We start from the raw sequence: 17,225 nt of genomic DNA on the forward strand, positions 1-17,225 counted from the left end.
TGGTTTTTGTACATACTTCATTGTTCAAAGTTCAACGTCTCCGTGCGTTCTTTTTTGTGCATTTTTGTGTTTTTTTTTTTTGGGTCTCAAGAGCCAATTCTCTTGGTTAGTCTACAGTGAGTTGGGCGGTTGGAGGCTAGTTTTTGTGAGGTTATTGTACTCATGTTCACATGGTGATGGTGTACATTATACAACTCCAAGATGAGCACTGGTCTATAATATAATAACCTGACTTCATAATTATACTTTTTACTCCATGTAGCGAGCGTGGGTGTTTTGAATTTCGAATCGACGTTTAATCGTGCATAACATAAAATCGAGGTATTTTACCTTTTTGGACGCGTAGACCTAAAACCCTTCTAAGTACTGATTTCATTTAGTTGCGAAATAAGTATAATTGACTTCAATACGTGCAGAAGCGAATATTTTTTTAATACATACTTACTCCGGAAATATCGATTGCCTTACTATCGGAGCGTATTCTGTGGCGCTATTCCGGTACGTAGAATAATTTATAATTTTTGTATATGAGAGATATCTATAACTGAAGTAAAATTATTGTTTTGAGTATAAATTGGCACACGGAGTTTCATAGCCATTCATGATATTTCAAGTCAAGCCTCGAAAGATTTTCTTATTTTTAGACTTTATATTGCGTCTCAAAATTTGAATATAAACACGAAGAACTTGTTCATGGGATAGTCATTGATCAAGAAAAACAAATTAAATAAAGTTTATAAAAAATAATGCAGTAAATATTTTGGCGCATATCGTAGTGTATTGCTAACCATATTTAAATGTATTCGATTGTATGAATTCACGTTTTAAAAAAACACTTCATCATTCTCAGTTTTATTCCACAACCATCTCATTTGATTACCAAATGCTTATTATCTCAGCAATTTGTTTAACTAATTTCGTGGAATCATTACCAAGCTGTTCTTGTGGCGATCATGACAATTCGATGCAATTTTCAAAGTAAATATTTTTGTTTGTTTTCGCGTTTATTCGACTTCTGAAGATTTATTCGTAAAATAAAGCGTTTTGAAATAAAAATAATAAACAAATAAACGATAAAATAGATGTTTTAGTTGGAACGCATAATATTGAAATCGTAAGTTAGTTGGGCGGTTTGTGTACATTGACCTCTGAGATCGAGCAAGGAGGGGGAAATGTGTAGAATAGAACTTTTTTAATTCACGTTACAGCCGGATCATGAAGATATGAGTTATAAAATTTCTAACTATATACTATTTTTGCATCTACACATTATTCACGCAAATAATTTCTGTTCACAATATACAACGTTTCGGTTGAAGCGCTGTTGAAGCATAGATCAACATTTGAATCAGTAAAGTGTGCAATTGCGCTAGATTTCTTCCGCTGCAAGCACACATTTTGGGGATAAACGTGACCGGAAGTGAGTCAACTAAGGCTTTTGCCAAAATTCAAATTAGATATAGTAGAATCTATTTTGAAAATTAAGAAAAGATTCATTCATTCCCGCCTTTATTATAGAGTATTTGTTTCGTTGTCTTAGGACGTCACTTATTACTTGGTATTCTTCTTCCAAACGCGCATCATTGTTTATTTACAAATTGCGTAAGTAGTCTTAAAGCTACTCATATCATCTTTACGGATTATTTATAAACCGACACTAATTATCTAACCAATTGGCGGTCTAGTTACAGATAACAGAATGAAAACAACGCTAATTTAAAGACCATGATATTAATTGATTATAGTGCAAAATATTTTAGTTAATCTAAATTCTATTAACGATCGCGATGCATTCCAAACCATTGAATTAATTCAGCATATTTTGCAGAAAATCACAGCAGCTATAAATCAATCTAATCTAAAAAAACCGGTTTATGAGAAATAAAAGAAATTCTTCAATTACGTACTCGAATATCGTTCCACCATCAACGACATAATTCAATATTTTAGAGTGCACAATAGAGAAACATATCTAAGTTGGATCGCACAGATGATTTTGTCCGCTTGCCTAGAAAAATCGACCTCGAGGAAGGCCGCGACCTCAAAACATCGCGCACAGAATTCAAGTTGGAGGGCAATGATATTTTGCGGAATCGTAATCGCCCGCGCGAACTGCGCAGAGTGAGCTTTACTTATCTCGCGCACTTGTACGAAACAAAAGAGAAAGCGCGCACAGAGAGGAAAAAGTCGAGCGGATTTCTCGGCGTGTATATGCAAAATCCGAGCTTAACCTTGAACCAAATGTGCGCGCGCGGGGCTAAACAGCATCGCCGCCGGCAGCGCGCGGTTTATCAATTTCCGAGGTGAATATTCTGTGGTTTTCGCGTCGCATGCCAGCAGATGCCTGTCGACGCTGCGATGTTATGCGTCGTCATTCGTCTCTGATTTTCGTTTCACGCTGACTATATTCGTTTGATGACTGTCCGGAAAGTCATTTCCATCCGCTCGGGCGCTTGGTATTTGTGTTATTTCGATAAAACTGATGTGCGCTTCGGGAGAGATATTGTGCGATGACGAAGCTTTCAGGGGATTCGCGCTATGTTTACTAGCCAAAGTTTATGTCACTCATTCTAATTATAATAAAGAATAATTTATATGCAGAATTTGATACGTTACATATTTCCATACTTTTTTTTATTCTGATGGAACTATAGCATTTATAATTGTCTCTTTCAGTCGAGAATATAAAATCACAAAAGTTGTGAAAATGATAAGAATAAAATATCGTTGCAAAAAGCTCAAAAATCTCTAAAATAATTCATTATTAAGTAAACTATTTTATTGTCTTTATAATCAACGTAAGTCCAGAAACTTTACTGTGGGATAACGAGATGTCTCATGCAGAACTTTTCTCTGGGCAGAATTTCTGGTCATAATTTTTTAAAATAAACTACTTTCAGAACTTCGTTTCAGAGTAAATTTCCATTAATTTCAACCGCATTTTAACACGTGTTGGCCAGAAATACTGCCCAGTAACAGGGTCATTTTTCTACCAGGGTATAATGTGTGGAAGTTATAATGATAATGGGGTTAATCTTGGAGAATAAAAAGTACTTAACCTACGAGATTGACATGTGTTGTATACAAATACGGATTGACGAAATAATTCTATAGTTGGCGGAAAGAGACCTAAATTCTAAAACTTAATTATTATAATAATGTACCAATATGACACAGCAAGCATGCGCCTCAACATATTACAATACAGAGTTCAAAGTTTTCAAAACAATTCAAAAACTTTTAGCGCTAAGGATAATTTTCGCTAATGAAACTTAAGAATACCAAGAAATAAGAAGTTCATTAGACTTAGCATTAATGAATAAAGATAATTGTATAGGTGCCTAATACACACACGTTATAATTACATATGCTGTGATAAATGTATAATATTTTTCTCAAACACGTCCGAAAGCCGTTGTTACGAAAAAGCGTTCGGTGCCATAAATCAGGAAATAAAAACGGAAAGTTGTAAACCACGCTGATTTGTAAGTACAGTATCTGTCAAAGAAGACAAGAGTCGACTAATAGCCGCTTGTCGAACTATAATCAAGCATCGTATCGTGTCCGCACACAAAATCCGCTCGACTCGAGTAAACATTACGAACTTTCCTCTGTCAATAGAGCCATGAGCTTGGCTGCTTTCTTAGTCACTTTCGTGCTCGTTAACTCTTCGGAGCGTGTACCTCTGTATATACCTAGTAGTGATAAAAGCGCCCGCTCTACAAAAACGGCCCTGTGCCCTCGGCGACGTCGTCGCTGCACACAACGACGATCGATCGAACGTATACATATATATTACACGCGCGCTTACGCACGGGTGCAACAACAGATGCCAAGAAGGGAGGGAGAAATAATAAGAGAAGAGAGAGAGAGAGAGAGAGAGAGAGAGAGAGAGAGAGAGAGAGAGAGAGAGAGGAGTCTCTGCACGTGTATAAGCCGGCTCGAGCTGCAATATATAGCTTATTGTCGTCGATTGAAATATTGTAAATAGATATACATCATATCGCGGAGGAGTAAATTTGCGCGGGTTCAATCATGCAGAATCCATGGTACTATCAGGATCCAAGGACATGGCTGCCATTCGATTTGGAGTCGAACACGGTAATTACGCTCTTCAATGCGAAATGACTTTCTATCTTATTGTATGTTATTTTCTTGTGTTTGCGCTCGTAATCTGCACAATGTGCGCTTTTCCAATGATCTTGAGTATTCTCGAGGCGCGATGGAGATTGCTTAGCTGTAGTGGGAAGTACATCACTTTCAGTATGTACGCTTTATTAATGACTCATTGAGCGAACTCTTCATCATTATGATGTTCTTCTCTCCTTTTATTACTCTTAAGAGAGTGTGCCATTTTTCCTAGTATACCGATACGTTCTATCGATTACATATAGAATTATAAATGCGTTAGTATGAATTTGTGCGCGTGTGTCTTAAATATGAAAGTTGCTTCGTAAATGTATGATTACTTATTTATTGAATTTCTCTATTAGAAATGCGAAATATTGTATAAAACACAGTCATTAATATTAAACTTCTAATTGATACCTACAAACATTACTTGTTTATTGTAAAAGTTTCTTATCATTGATAAAACGGGACATGGTTGATATCCAGGGTCGTTTATCATACAATGCAACAATTTGCGCGTATAGTGCAGCGTATACGTATTACATAGACTAACAACTTATTAAATTATATTAAATATAAAAAAAAACTTTAAAATAAAAATTATCATCAAAACTAAAACTTCGAAAATTAAATATACATTAAATATCACTGGTAATAATATCCAAATCGTCGACACTATTCGCTAAATTAAATCTCAAATGCCCGATTGGTAACATTGATAAACAACAGATATCTATAACAGTTCGCCATATTTGGCACAAACATTCCTCACTTCGCTAGCGTTTTCACGCATATTAGATGTACACACATAATCGAAAGTGTGAAATATTCGCGATTGAGAATAAAGGATTTTCGAGTGGCTGACAAAATCACACACGCCATACACGCAGCAACGTGAATCTTGAGCGAATTCACGTGGTCGAAGGTTCGGCCACCGCATGCTCTTCCGCGCGCGTATATAAGATTCGCTCGCAGGCATGGATCGTCACTTTCGCATGTGCGTCACATAACTTGCGAGAGTGGCTTTGTCACTGAAACGGGACTTTTTCTCCGTGACCTGCTTTGCTGTTTTCGTATCATCGAGCCTTCACAGATTTCCTCTTTTCTCTATTATATTATTTTTGCACGCAGACACCTTTCTCCGATATTATAGCTCTTTTACTCACCACCGCTCCTTTCTCTTTCCATTTTCTAGGAAGTTGAACGATACCACTAGCTCTATTTTCCTCTTTTCTAAGCGTTTATGTTATGCTTTGCAAATTAAATGTGCGGTTTGCGGTTAAGCAGATATACTAGTATGAGCTTCATTCTTACCAAACCGTTTACTGGCAAACAAAGTACGGTATCACTGGAGTAATAATGGTTATATAAAAAGTCCTGCCGTCTTATGTTATTAAAGCATCGAGTTAAATATGTATAACGACCTTACAAAGGCAATATTATTTTTAGTAAGAAAATGGATGAGTAATAAGCTAACCTCTTAAAACACCTGTTTATGCATGCTGATAATTGTGCAATATGTATATTTTTACAACTTCTGTGAAGAAAAAAACATCAGAGTTTAAACCAGTGCTACCTTCTGTATTTGCTAATATTTTAGCGATGCGTATTCTTGGAAAAAACGTGAAATAACTTACTCTTCTGCTTGAAATATTTTCAAGAATTCAATCTTAGCGTACAACTAACGTGCATTGACGATAAATATTATTTGCTAATTTACAAGGTTATATTGTGTGCAAGTATTATTCTAAATTATCCATTATATTCAGTGTATACATACAAACGCCCAATAAAATACAAGCGAATCCTTTTTACGAAAGTAAAGAATGTTGTATTATAAATCAATTTGAGTATTATGCTTAGCATAAAGTTGGGTACAAGTTGAATATTTTGTTAAAATTTCCAGGATTTATTGTATTCAGTTATTTTAAAAGAATTAATTTTTTTAGAATGTTCTCTTTCACGTATGATATTATTTTTAAAATACGTAAATTTATCATTTCAACAAGCTGCTTGTTCATAAAGAATTTATACGCATCTCTTCTACGTTATAATTGAGCTTTTTTGTGCATTGTGATACAAGCCTTGGCGATCCTGTTGCCTATATTATGTGTGCTTCAATCTTATCCCAACACCAAATTTAGATGACGTCATACTCAGAGCAATTAGAATCATCCGACACTAAAACCTGTCGAGCAGTATTATCCGGGAATATACCGGTTAGCTAATCCCGTAGGACACGGCACTTAACGACGTTTTCATTAGCGCGAAACTCCGGAAAAACGCCGCCGGTCACTCACTCGCGCTCCGGTGTGCGAAACTCTGTGTCTTTTTTCCTCCCATGCTGCAAGCTGGATTGCGTATCGGCGAACACACAAGCGCAAAACGCGTCGGTATATACACAGCAGGCTGGCTGTACGAGCGCAGCAGCGCAAGTGTGTCACTGGGCTGGTACTTTTGTCCTCTTCTCCGCTCGCCGGCGCGCTCTCCGGCGCGGCTCTTTTATCCTTGGCACGGAGCGCGAGGCGCACTTAGTCCGCGCAAAACCTCTTCCGCGGCGGTATGTCTACGGCCGCTCTCGTCGCGCGAGTCGATCGGTCTGCGAGAGAGCCTCGGAACAGATAACGAAGACACTCGACGGCTTTATTGTTCGCAATAAAAGTAGCACTCGAGCGAGCGCTCGTCGCGCGCGCGCACACACACACACACACATATATATATATATATATATATATATATATATATATATATATATATATATATATATATCCTCTTTTTCATTGCCCGTACTAGAGTGTGTTGCGCGGATTTTGCGAGGGAGTGATCGCCGTGGCTATACGATGATGGCGCACGCGTGGCCGGCGATCGCCTGGTATAGCCGCTGTTGATGCTCCGATTAGAGGAGCAGCCCGCTCTCACGCTCTCGCCGTTCTGCTCCATTATCGAGTGTCGTGCACGAGCAGCGACTTGCGATCGGAATCGAATTTCACAAGCGCTCGGCGAATGGCGAGTTTATAAAGCGGCGCGCTCTCTCGCTTCATCGGCACTTTTTCCATTCCTCCTGTATACGCTACTCTGTGTGCTCTTACTCCTTTGTCTTCTTCTTCATCTGCTCTTCGTAACATCGGTTTGTGTGGTGCTCGGTGACAAGTGCGTGAAAAAAACTGCTTTTTGCATACGTCAGTGGATCGTGATCGTCTGTGATATACAACAACGAGGTGTATAATTTGATTCAATAAGATTTGTTTTATGAATTCATTGCTGAGCCATCACACGATCAGGCGTCCAATCGATTAAGGCTCACATCGCTAACTCGAACTCGAACCGGAAAATCCAAGCTGCGCGACCTGCTAATCGCTCGCGTGTGCTTGTAATTGTTCAATGCGCGCGCATAACTAATGAACCGACAGAAAGCCCACCAGCTGAATCGAAAAATTCCACATACCAAGCGCAGCTTCAAAGATCGAGCATCGTCTCCAAGTTAAAAAGCCATATTCATGTCTGTGTCAGTGTTCCCAGTTCTGGGCGAAGATATCAGCTCTTCTTTTGTTCACTCGAACGAGACAGCCTATTATAGCAAGGTCAAGGCCACGTGCGTGGGAATAGCCTGGAAATGTCGCACTTGACGGGGAAGAAGACGGCTGGAGACAGAGGTCGCGGATTCGGTAGGAGCAGAAATTATCGGCAGTTCACTTTGCTCGGAAATGGCCGACAGAACATCTCGATCGTTCGGCTTGCCGAGCATCGTCTACATGAGGTACATATTATGTACACGCAGTACGTCGATTTCTACTTTTTTGTGATCTTTTTTTAACGAATGATGTGCGATTGCGAGAGCAAAAACTATGGCTCGTTATAAAACTTGAAGCTCGGAGAATTTTTACTGTATCATAAGAAATTTTATTGATTTAACAGGCGATGCTTTGTTAAAATTATCTCTTCGTTTACAATGCACATGCCATTGATTTTTTCAGTCGCGTAAGAAAAGCATTATATTTATGAAAACAACTCGACGCTCAAGTTTCCGAGTCTTTTTTTATCGTCGACACAATTCATCAAGGTTTATTACATAAACATTGCTAAGTAAACATAGAAAATTCAACAAAATGCCGTTTTTAAGTAAACTATTATTGCTGTTTTCAATTTAAAAAAATGTTATTTTACCTCATCAAATTTGATGAGTTTATAGAAATATTTTACGATACTGTCACATCCAGTTTTATCTAAAAATATTTCGAGCTTTCCTTACAGATCTACAGATAGATGCAGATAAAAAGGTAAATGGATGATCCTCTAAACACTCAGTATTTCACAAGACAGACTAAGATAGTCTAAATATCGAATTTTTCGTATTCAAACTGTGATTTCAAATATTTTTATCCAACAAAAGTATTCTATTTGAATAAATTATTATATGAGTTTATCTAACCAAACTCTGTACACAGTAAATCCAATTTTACATGCAGTATTATGATTAGATTTGAAATTTATTGTTAAATATATGTACCAAGCTTTTTAAAAAAAATGTATTAATTATTATACTTTAAATATTTGATATGATAGACGCAGCATAAGATTAACCACGCTCCGATTATCTGATGGTACTATCAAATTATTAATTAATGTATGTTTTATTTATTCCGTTATAACATCAGCATCGCAACTATTTTTACAATAAATGTATAAATTACGAAATCTATAAATTAAAAATGCAAATTTGCAAAGTATTATACCAATTTCCTTAAAAAAATACTAAATATACAAGAACAGTAAATTTTAGACTTGATAATTATATCTACATACAATAGCGATAATATTTATCTTGATATAAACAATTAATTAAAAGTAAGTTATTGATTGATTTTCTAATCAATTTATCACATATCAACCTCTACAAAATCAACAGTAACAAATTGTCATGATTTTTCTAATACTATCAAATTAGTCGCATAATAAAACTTTGAATCTATTGGATAACAAAATAATTGCGATATTTTGGAATAGAAGACGGAAATGCAGTTATAATATTTTTATGTAACTTCAAATAAATTTTGATATTTATTGCTTCTGCTCAGTATACCATTAAATGTCTTGAGTCATTGTATAATCAGTTAGTTTTTCTAAGTTTTTCTCCTTCTACGACATCAGTGTAAGTACACTTTAGTACCATCATAATGTATTACCAAAATAGTCGATAATCAACAGTTCAGATTTGCAGTATTGTACGTATGCTATACATGCTATGTGTAACTTGTACTGCTTGGTCAAATAAACGACTTGTGGAATTACCTAAAATTAATAGATTTTGAATAAATTCAATGTTTTAATGCAAATCCTATACAAACTTTAGTTTCACCGTCTTTTACTCACATATAAAAACAAATTTTTAACCATAAACGCTGATTCGCACTTTATATAATAACTAAATGACAAAATTAATAATCCAGCAATTATTAAAGCCTTTGTGCAATAATATATCTATAATATACGTAAGAAATTATGCAAACCTTAAAGAATCACAACACCATGCCTTTTTAATACTTCCCAAATCACGCGATGGCATCGTACATATTGTATAGTTCAGGCGGATTTCTATTCTGCAGTTGACTGTTGCTATCAGAGAATCAGACTTCACGACGCGTTACAATTGGCCCAGTCGTTCGATGCACATTTTTCCTCCTGCTGCAAACTCTTCCGACGTGTGTGTATGTGCACGCGCGAGCGTGCGCGTGTGCAGTGTAAAAAGCGCGCAGCTCGATGATTTGTCGGGTTGCGTCCTTGCGAAATACATCGCTTGCTCGCAGCGCGCGTACGGCGCTCTCCTGAATTACTTATCTATTTTGTATAGTGTTGCACTTTTTCAGGCGCTTACTCAAGCCAAGCATCCCTTCTTTGATATTCGATGAGCTATAATGACATATTAGTGTAGATTACTTATTCCGATCCACCTAATCTAAAAAAAACATGGTAATCATTCTTACACATTCGTCATCGGTTTGGCTGCTCGTTTTCGCGCGTGATCTCTCAGCTTTGCTCGAATTCTTAACCTCAAAAGAAAGGGGAAGAATGAAAATCTATATTTTATTGTAATCAAAAATGAATAATCTTTAAGCGAAACAGTATAAGTCCATTTCGTAATTTTACATGTTTTCATCATGTTACATATGATTACATGTATACAGAAGTGCTGATGGGTAATGCAACTATTACGATAACGAGCACATAATCGTATTCGTCGAATATGTTTTTTTTTTTTTTTTGCATAATGTACAACTATACTACTGGTAATTTTGAGACTTCGAAAATTTAAAGTTTATAATCCCAATATAATTGCTGGCAAATATGAAAATTTAGTGAATCCAAAACATTGATATCTTATATAATTATATCAATCATAACTTATTAAGTAGACGCCAAAGCAAAATTCGTGTGGGTATCAAAAATAATTTTGTAATCTCGGTATCAAATTTCATCAAATCGTTTTTTATGATATTGATATTTTTAATAAAACATTAAAATTAACTTAAACTATTTTATACTTGAAAATATTGGCAAACTTTTAATCAAAGATCTTAAACAAATATTTTCTGATACTACCGTAGAACATTATATTGAATTCATCTGAAAACTTCTGTCTGTTTATTCTTCAGTCCTTGCGTTAGATGGTTATTTAAAGACACGTGTCCAACAAATCCGTGAGACGATTCAGTCGATTTCTTGACCTCTACAGATATCGCAGATATGCGACAGGCACATCAGCGTCAGCTAGTGCAGTCATCCTCGATTTCACGCGCCAGCAATCGCAAAGTTGCTATGACTGAACTATTTTCGTGAGCTCTAGCGCAAGCTCTAACGACTGCAGTAGACACGCAGAGTGTTGTATATGGCGCTGTACCGGGCGAGAAAAGTGTCTTCTATAATGCTGCCACGGACTGCCGTCACTCTCAAGATTTATAGACCTCACGTGCGCCGGTAAGCTGCCGTGAGATCATAGTCGTAGGTTTATTATTATATGCGCGACCGCGTGCGCAAGCCACAATCTTTTTTTCTCGGTACTTTTTCAGGCCCACGACTCCTTTCTAACGGTCTGAGTTTACACAGTATGTTTTCATACATCTCGATCGGAAGAAGTTTGGTTGGATTTGCTATCGAATTGCTGACCAAGTGGTCACCGACAATTGTAAGAATTTTCTGTGAACTGATTGAGAATAATTGCACGTTATTGTCCCCTTCTATGAACGTATAGAACAACAATGAACTATTGTTTTATTTTATTTGTTTTTAAAAAATTTCAAAGCACTAGATTTTTATAATTAATGAAATCAATGTTCGTAAGGTAGAAATTCACGTTATAATGATAGTGATATTTTAATTCTCAATAATATACCTTTAGAGTATACAAGGTTTAACCAAGAGGGTTCCATCGAAGTACAACTCAACGTTTGTTCAATATGGACTTTAATGTCATATACCATCTTATTGGTGTATGTATGTATGTATAATTGGTAACATATAACGTTTTGAAATTTAAAACTTGTTATTGATTTCTTTGATCTAAATTATTTTATAACGAATTCGAAAAAAGTAGATTTTCAATTAATGATTATTGAGTGCTTTACATTTTATTCTTTAAATTGATAACCGTTATAAAAATTCCATTTTGGTCACCCACAGTTAAATCCTGTTAGCAAGATTCATGAAGCCATAATTGGCCACATAAAGTAAAGTCTTACATTCAAAATTAATTTCCTATACAGCTCCTTGAATTTCGCAAAATAACACAAACTTTCTTTTATGGTTAATCTGTGAGATTTCTATTTGCTCATCTCATTGCAACTTCATATTGCGTCTGACGGTGCTCACGCTTTATGTCGTGCGTCAAACGTGAGCCCACCTAATATCTTTCTACATACTTTACCTGTAAGCACTAATCAATGTCCACATGTCGTTCTTTGATAACACAATTCCGAGGTTGATATAGCCACTTCGTATCCGGCGCGTAGGAAAAAATCCCAGCAGCGACGGTTCTCGTCGATGTTATCTTGGCCGCGCGCGTTACTCGTCTTTCCGTCGAACGCGACGACTTGTCGATAGCCGCTGTCGTGGCCTTCTTATTCTTCCTCCGCGGGCGCTACCCATTTTTCAGCCGATCACTCGGACACAGTTGTGCGATTGATACTAAGCGTACCAAAAGGGAAGCTTGCAGTGCGCGGAGCAGTTGTTCTGAACAGTTTCATCCACTTGCATTGTAGAACAATTGTATAAAGCCTATTTATTGTGAAAAAGTGAAGACCTTTCATTGTGTCTTTAAACGAATATAAAAGTTGCAAGTGTTATTTTCTGCAGTGATTTCATATTTTCCAAACGTAGACATGAATAGTGAAGCTATTCGTATTTTATAATACTATACATATTAAAAATGATTAAAAAACTAAAACGCTTTCTTCAGGAAATCAGATTGTCATTAAAAGTAATTGTTTGTTACATTAGTCGTAATGGTATATTGATGCTTTGATCGTGTATGTTTTTAGAAAAAATGCTTTTTATACTTTTTATTAGCTTAATAAATTTAAATTATATTACAGTCAATAAATGCAAAGTTGTTATTCTGTAAAGAAATATTTTACTAAGATAAGACTGCAATGCTCAAACATGATTTACTATATAACAAGTTGGTAAATTCATTTAAAGTATAATACATATTGAGTAAAAATTAAAGCAAGACTTACTTGCTCACTAATAATAATTAAAATCGTATCTTCATGTATCAATAAAGAATTTAATGGACTGAAAGCATGCCATTTTATTAAAAATCGTAAAATTAACTTTTATTTGTATGCATATAACCTGTAAGCTATAATTATATAAACAAATTTATAAAATAGCTTGATATCTAAGAATAAACTTAAAGTGCATAGTCCATTTAATAATTAAAACAAAATGAAACGTTTATGAAGATAATAACGCCAAAGAAAACAAACAAGCAAATCATAAGTGACGAAATGAGTGAAACAGGAACAGCATGCCAAGAAAAGTGGGGATTATCGCATGAACAAGGTCTAGAAAAATTATGAAAAAGCTATCTTGTCGCATGAGTAATTATCGCCAATTATATATTGAACTCTGAAGAGCAAATTTTACATTAAGCGATACAATTAACTTGGATATACTTACATTCTGTGCATACAGAGATACGTTTTATTCTTTTCATTCGTTGTACTTTAATTTACTACCATATTAAATTACTTCTGAAAAGATCTTATTTTATTCACTACTGTTTAATTATATTTTCCAATGATTCTTGAAAATGTTTAAAGATATCTAATAATTTTTACAAAGTTTCTGTGGCTATCTTAAGTTATTGGTAGAGTACAATTAATATATATTGCAAAAATTATTAAAACGCATACAGCATTACTAGAAGTAATAGCAATTTTTCTATTAAACTACTTTTGACAATCTACTTTCCATAACCTAAACTATTTCTAATTTAGCAATCGTAACAAAGAATGCTATTGAAATATAATAACAAAAGAACAAAGAAAGTTAAAAAAAACTTGTTAGGCAAAAAACATGAGGGTTCCTCCGGATATTCAAATACACATGGCAGATACCGTTAATGAAAAAACGAGACTATTAAGTCCAATAAACTTAAGTGCATCGTCGTCTTCCCTTACCAATAGCATTAGCAAATCTTATGGCTCCTTAGTCGACAACTGTCAGCAGGCTGTAAAGTCATTTTGGAATCGTAGCAAACAGGTATGAACGATGATTTCGAAAATATTACATAATATTGTTATATGAATAAAAATATGTCTTGAGGGGATATTGGGACTAAGAACACTATTTTTCATTAGGTACAACTTTCTAAATAAAGCTCAAAATGAAAAATCAAGTTCATAGCACCATACAGCATAAGTATAATCAATCGTTCTACCTAACGTACAAATTGATCAAACTTGTGAGAATTTTCTACAAGTTCGAAAATACAAATGAAATACATAAAGGTTTTTTTAGAAAGATATTCAAATGTCAAAATATTGTTTACTTGAAACGGTTCAAGATTTTATCTAAATTTACATGATTTCTTTCTACTTTCTTTTTTTTATGTCAAATTTAATAAATCTGTATATTCTGAAGTATATTCCCTGTAGTTTAATTTTGTTATCGCTTTGTCAGAGCTGTACAGAATTTACCATAACACATTCAAAAGGACACTGGTTCAATAGTCTTTTGCAAATTTTGAGTAAAATATAGCCACTAATGAAGCGATTTAATTAGTTGAAAAACAATTATCCGATCTGAACATAGTTACGATTTCGAACAAGAAAATTGAGCGTGCGAGGCTTGCGTTCGATATAGCTAGTATGTTAAAAAAAGACATGCACCTGTGGTCTCCACTTCTTAATTAAATGCTAGGCACTAAAGCTTCTATATATAAACGAATATATATATATATATATATATATATATATATATATATATATATATATATATAACGATATAAAAATATAAACGAATTGGTTTTAAACATTATTTTGCAAAAAAAAAATCATCAGAAGTTTTTGATATTAGCTTTACTTGTAAGACTATAATATATAAGTTGATTATAGGTTACGTAATGTCACTATCTGTAACGTATAACTTTATTAATGATTTTATAGTTTTTATAATGTCTATAATTTCTTCTTGTGTTAATTCTTTTACTTTTTCCATATGATTAAACGTTATCGTAACTAAGTTTACGAAGGCCTCGCTACACAGCTGTTAGATAAAGACCAAAGCTTTTTCATCAGCAACTTCGATCCCCTACTCTACAACTTTCCTTCATTACTACGTATGAAAAGCTGTAACTCATTAAATCTTGCTTAGTGCTTTTGCGTCGTTCGTCATAAGGAACGCGCGTTCATGTTCTATTTTAAAATCAATTCGAAATGCAAGTTATCATCAATCTTTAATAAAAATGAACCACTCAAAATTTAAGAAAAACAAAGTAAATATATCATCAAATAATGAAACTAGTTCTAAAAGTCAGACTACTCCGCGCACAATTCATAAACAATGGTCCAAGGTATTTATTGCATAGCTTGAAATAAAAATAATTTATTATAAATCAAATTATAAAATAGTGACATATTTTATAAGCACCATAAGAGCAAACTATTTACCATACATTAGAAACATCATGATCAATATTTAGAATATAATTATGCTGTTCAGCCAATGGATTAATAAAAAATGGTTACAGCTAGATATTTGATTCTACTAACGTTTTTGGTGGCGTGTGACGTTTTTTAATCTATTTGATCTAGAGTTAATTTGACGACAATTTTGATTCAGTGATCCAGATGTTTCGATGTCAGCCGAAGTGTTGTAATCGCGATACTGAAAGTTGAGTGTGGGTTGTTGAAGTCATCCAAGTGAGCCGGCACACGCGTTTTTAATTCAGAGCATTCGCGATTTATGCTGTATTTGCCAGCGCGTGCGGCAAGTAAACACGCCTCGATGCCGGTTACAATCGCAACGGGACTGCAATATCCTTTGGTTTATGTAGTGTTCTGTGGGTAACAGTCGCAGAAGCCGACGCTTCTTATATTAGTTTGCTGAGCAATTCAATTGGCTTAAGTACCGCTATGTTGCGCTCTTTAGTCATGAGTCGCAACAACTCGTTCGACAGTGGAAAAATTTATTTTAATGCTCATATGGAAAAAGAGAGCGATGACGAAGATGACGATGATGATATTGTCCTCAATATAAAAATTGTGGGAACTATTTCAAATTGTACTTATTTTTATTTGGCGATCGAATTGTCGTTTAATATTTTTTTTCGGGGAGGGATTTATTCCTAATAAGTAAACGTTTGTTGTATATTTTCAAACTAAATGCAAAAATTACAAAAATGGATTATATTAAAAATTATAAGTCCAATTTTTTTAGTCCAATTAATGATTTTTTAGAATGACTGAAATCCTAGAGAATATTAAAAACATGTATACCAAACTTAGTATTATCATTAATGCAACACGTCATTTTCGTCATTTGTGTATCGCCTCTAAACAATCAGGAAAAGTTAAACACAACGCAGACAACATCAATAAATTATCAAACGGATGATACAATAGCGGTTCAAGAATACAAAATATTTGCCATGAGAAAATAGCGGATGAACAGAAAAGGATTCAGATAAAACACGCTAAATCATTTTTCATATGGGTGCAATTGAAAAACATAACAAAAGAATAAAGCGCGGGCGGTTATAAAGTGTGTGTATTAAGCCAAATGATAATTGTATTACCAAACAAAGTGTCATTTGTGCACGTAAGCCGTAAAATATAAAAGGCCGTAACCAAGCGTGCAAGAGCATACACCTACTTCATATCTGGCGTTTTTTTTTATACAACGCACGCTCATGTGTACATACATAAGTTGCATTGCGCGACTCCCAGGAAGCGATATATATCTTGAGAGCGTCGAGAGTCCCGCGACTCTTTTAGCGTATCCCCAGTTCTTCTATGCGGTCGCGATCAGACAGTCGTTCTTTGGACATCGTACGTTCGTTTGACCTGTTCGATTTTTGTTTTATTTTAAATGACGATAAAAATTAATAAAGAAAGTAGCGTATCACTATGTAGGAAGGCACGTATCCTAAAAGTGCAACCCAATTTCATGGGAAGTGAGCATGTTAAATTCGTGATGAAAAATTATTCACAAAGTTTTTGCTAAAGTGTAAAAGATATTTTGGTGGAATGACTGCACGTAATTTGGAAAAAATGCTCAAGCTCACAACTCTTTCGAGGGTCCGTATAATTTAATGTATATATTTATTTGGAATTTTTGCTTTTATCGGTACTATTCTTTTGTTTGAATGAAAATGCAAATTTCACTAATCCTATCCTATCGTTTAAATTACGAGTGGCTGATTCTTATCGCTTCAAAGAGAAGTATAGATCGTAATATACATCTACTGTCCTCACTTTTGTCTTTATTGATAAAAATAGCTACATTTTAAAGCAATCACAAAATTGCGTGTTAAACTCAATTTATTATTTTATGTAATTTTTTAATATAATAATTGGGTACTTTATAGATACTAT

General features: G+C 34.8%; 1 protein-coding gene and 1 long non-coding RNA gene across 12 annotated transcripts in view; one reads left to right on the top strand and one right to left on the bottom strand.

The window, feature by feature from the left end:
• The window catches only part of LOC100115220 (kinase D-interacting substrate of 220 kDa), a 37,519-nt gene that overhangs the window by 853 nt on the left and 19,441 nt on the right, over positions 1–17,225 (top strand). Inside the window, exon 1 of one of the 10 annotated variants that reach the window (XM_016987829.3) lies at positions 54–4,101. The exons of 5 other annotated variants lie outside the window; for them this stretch is intronic. In XM_016987829.3, the coding sequence (XP_016843318.1) occupies positions 4,036–4,101 (66 nt within the window). In that variant the 5' untranslated portion in view covers positions 54–4,035. Of the gene's footprint in view, positions 1–53; positions 4,102–6,936; positions 7,889–15,099; positions 15,203–16,553; positions 16,929–17,225 lie in introns of those variants that run through there. 4 more of the 10 variants (XM_016987827.3, XM_016987828.2, XM_016987830.3 and 1 more) reach the window with 4 other exon arrangements.
• On the bottom strand, positions 8,016–13,698 carry LOC100678063. Of its 2 annotated transcripts, none has more exons than XR_001729484.3 (5): positions 10,729–13,698; positions 10,113–10,172; positions 9,639–10,038; positions 9,502–9,553; positions 8,016–9,420 (listed from the first exon to the last, which is right to left on the bottom strand). It is a non-coding gene; the product is annotated as an uncharacterized LOC100678063 (long non-coding RNA). The 2 variants fall into 2 exon arrangements; XR_512232.4 differs by having other exon boundaries at positions 10,113–10,178.

This window comes from Nasonia vitripennis (genome assembly GCF_009193385.2).
Source record: "Nasonia vitripennis strain AsymCx chromosome 3 unlocalized genomic scaffold, Nvit_psr_1.1 chr3_random0004, whole genome shotgun sequence".
Classification (NCBI taxonomy): Eukaryota; Metazoa; Arthropoda; class Insecta; order Hymenoptera; family Pteromalidae; genus Nasonia; species Nasonia vitripennis.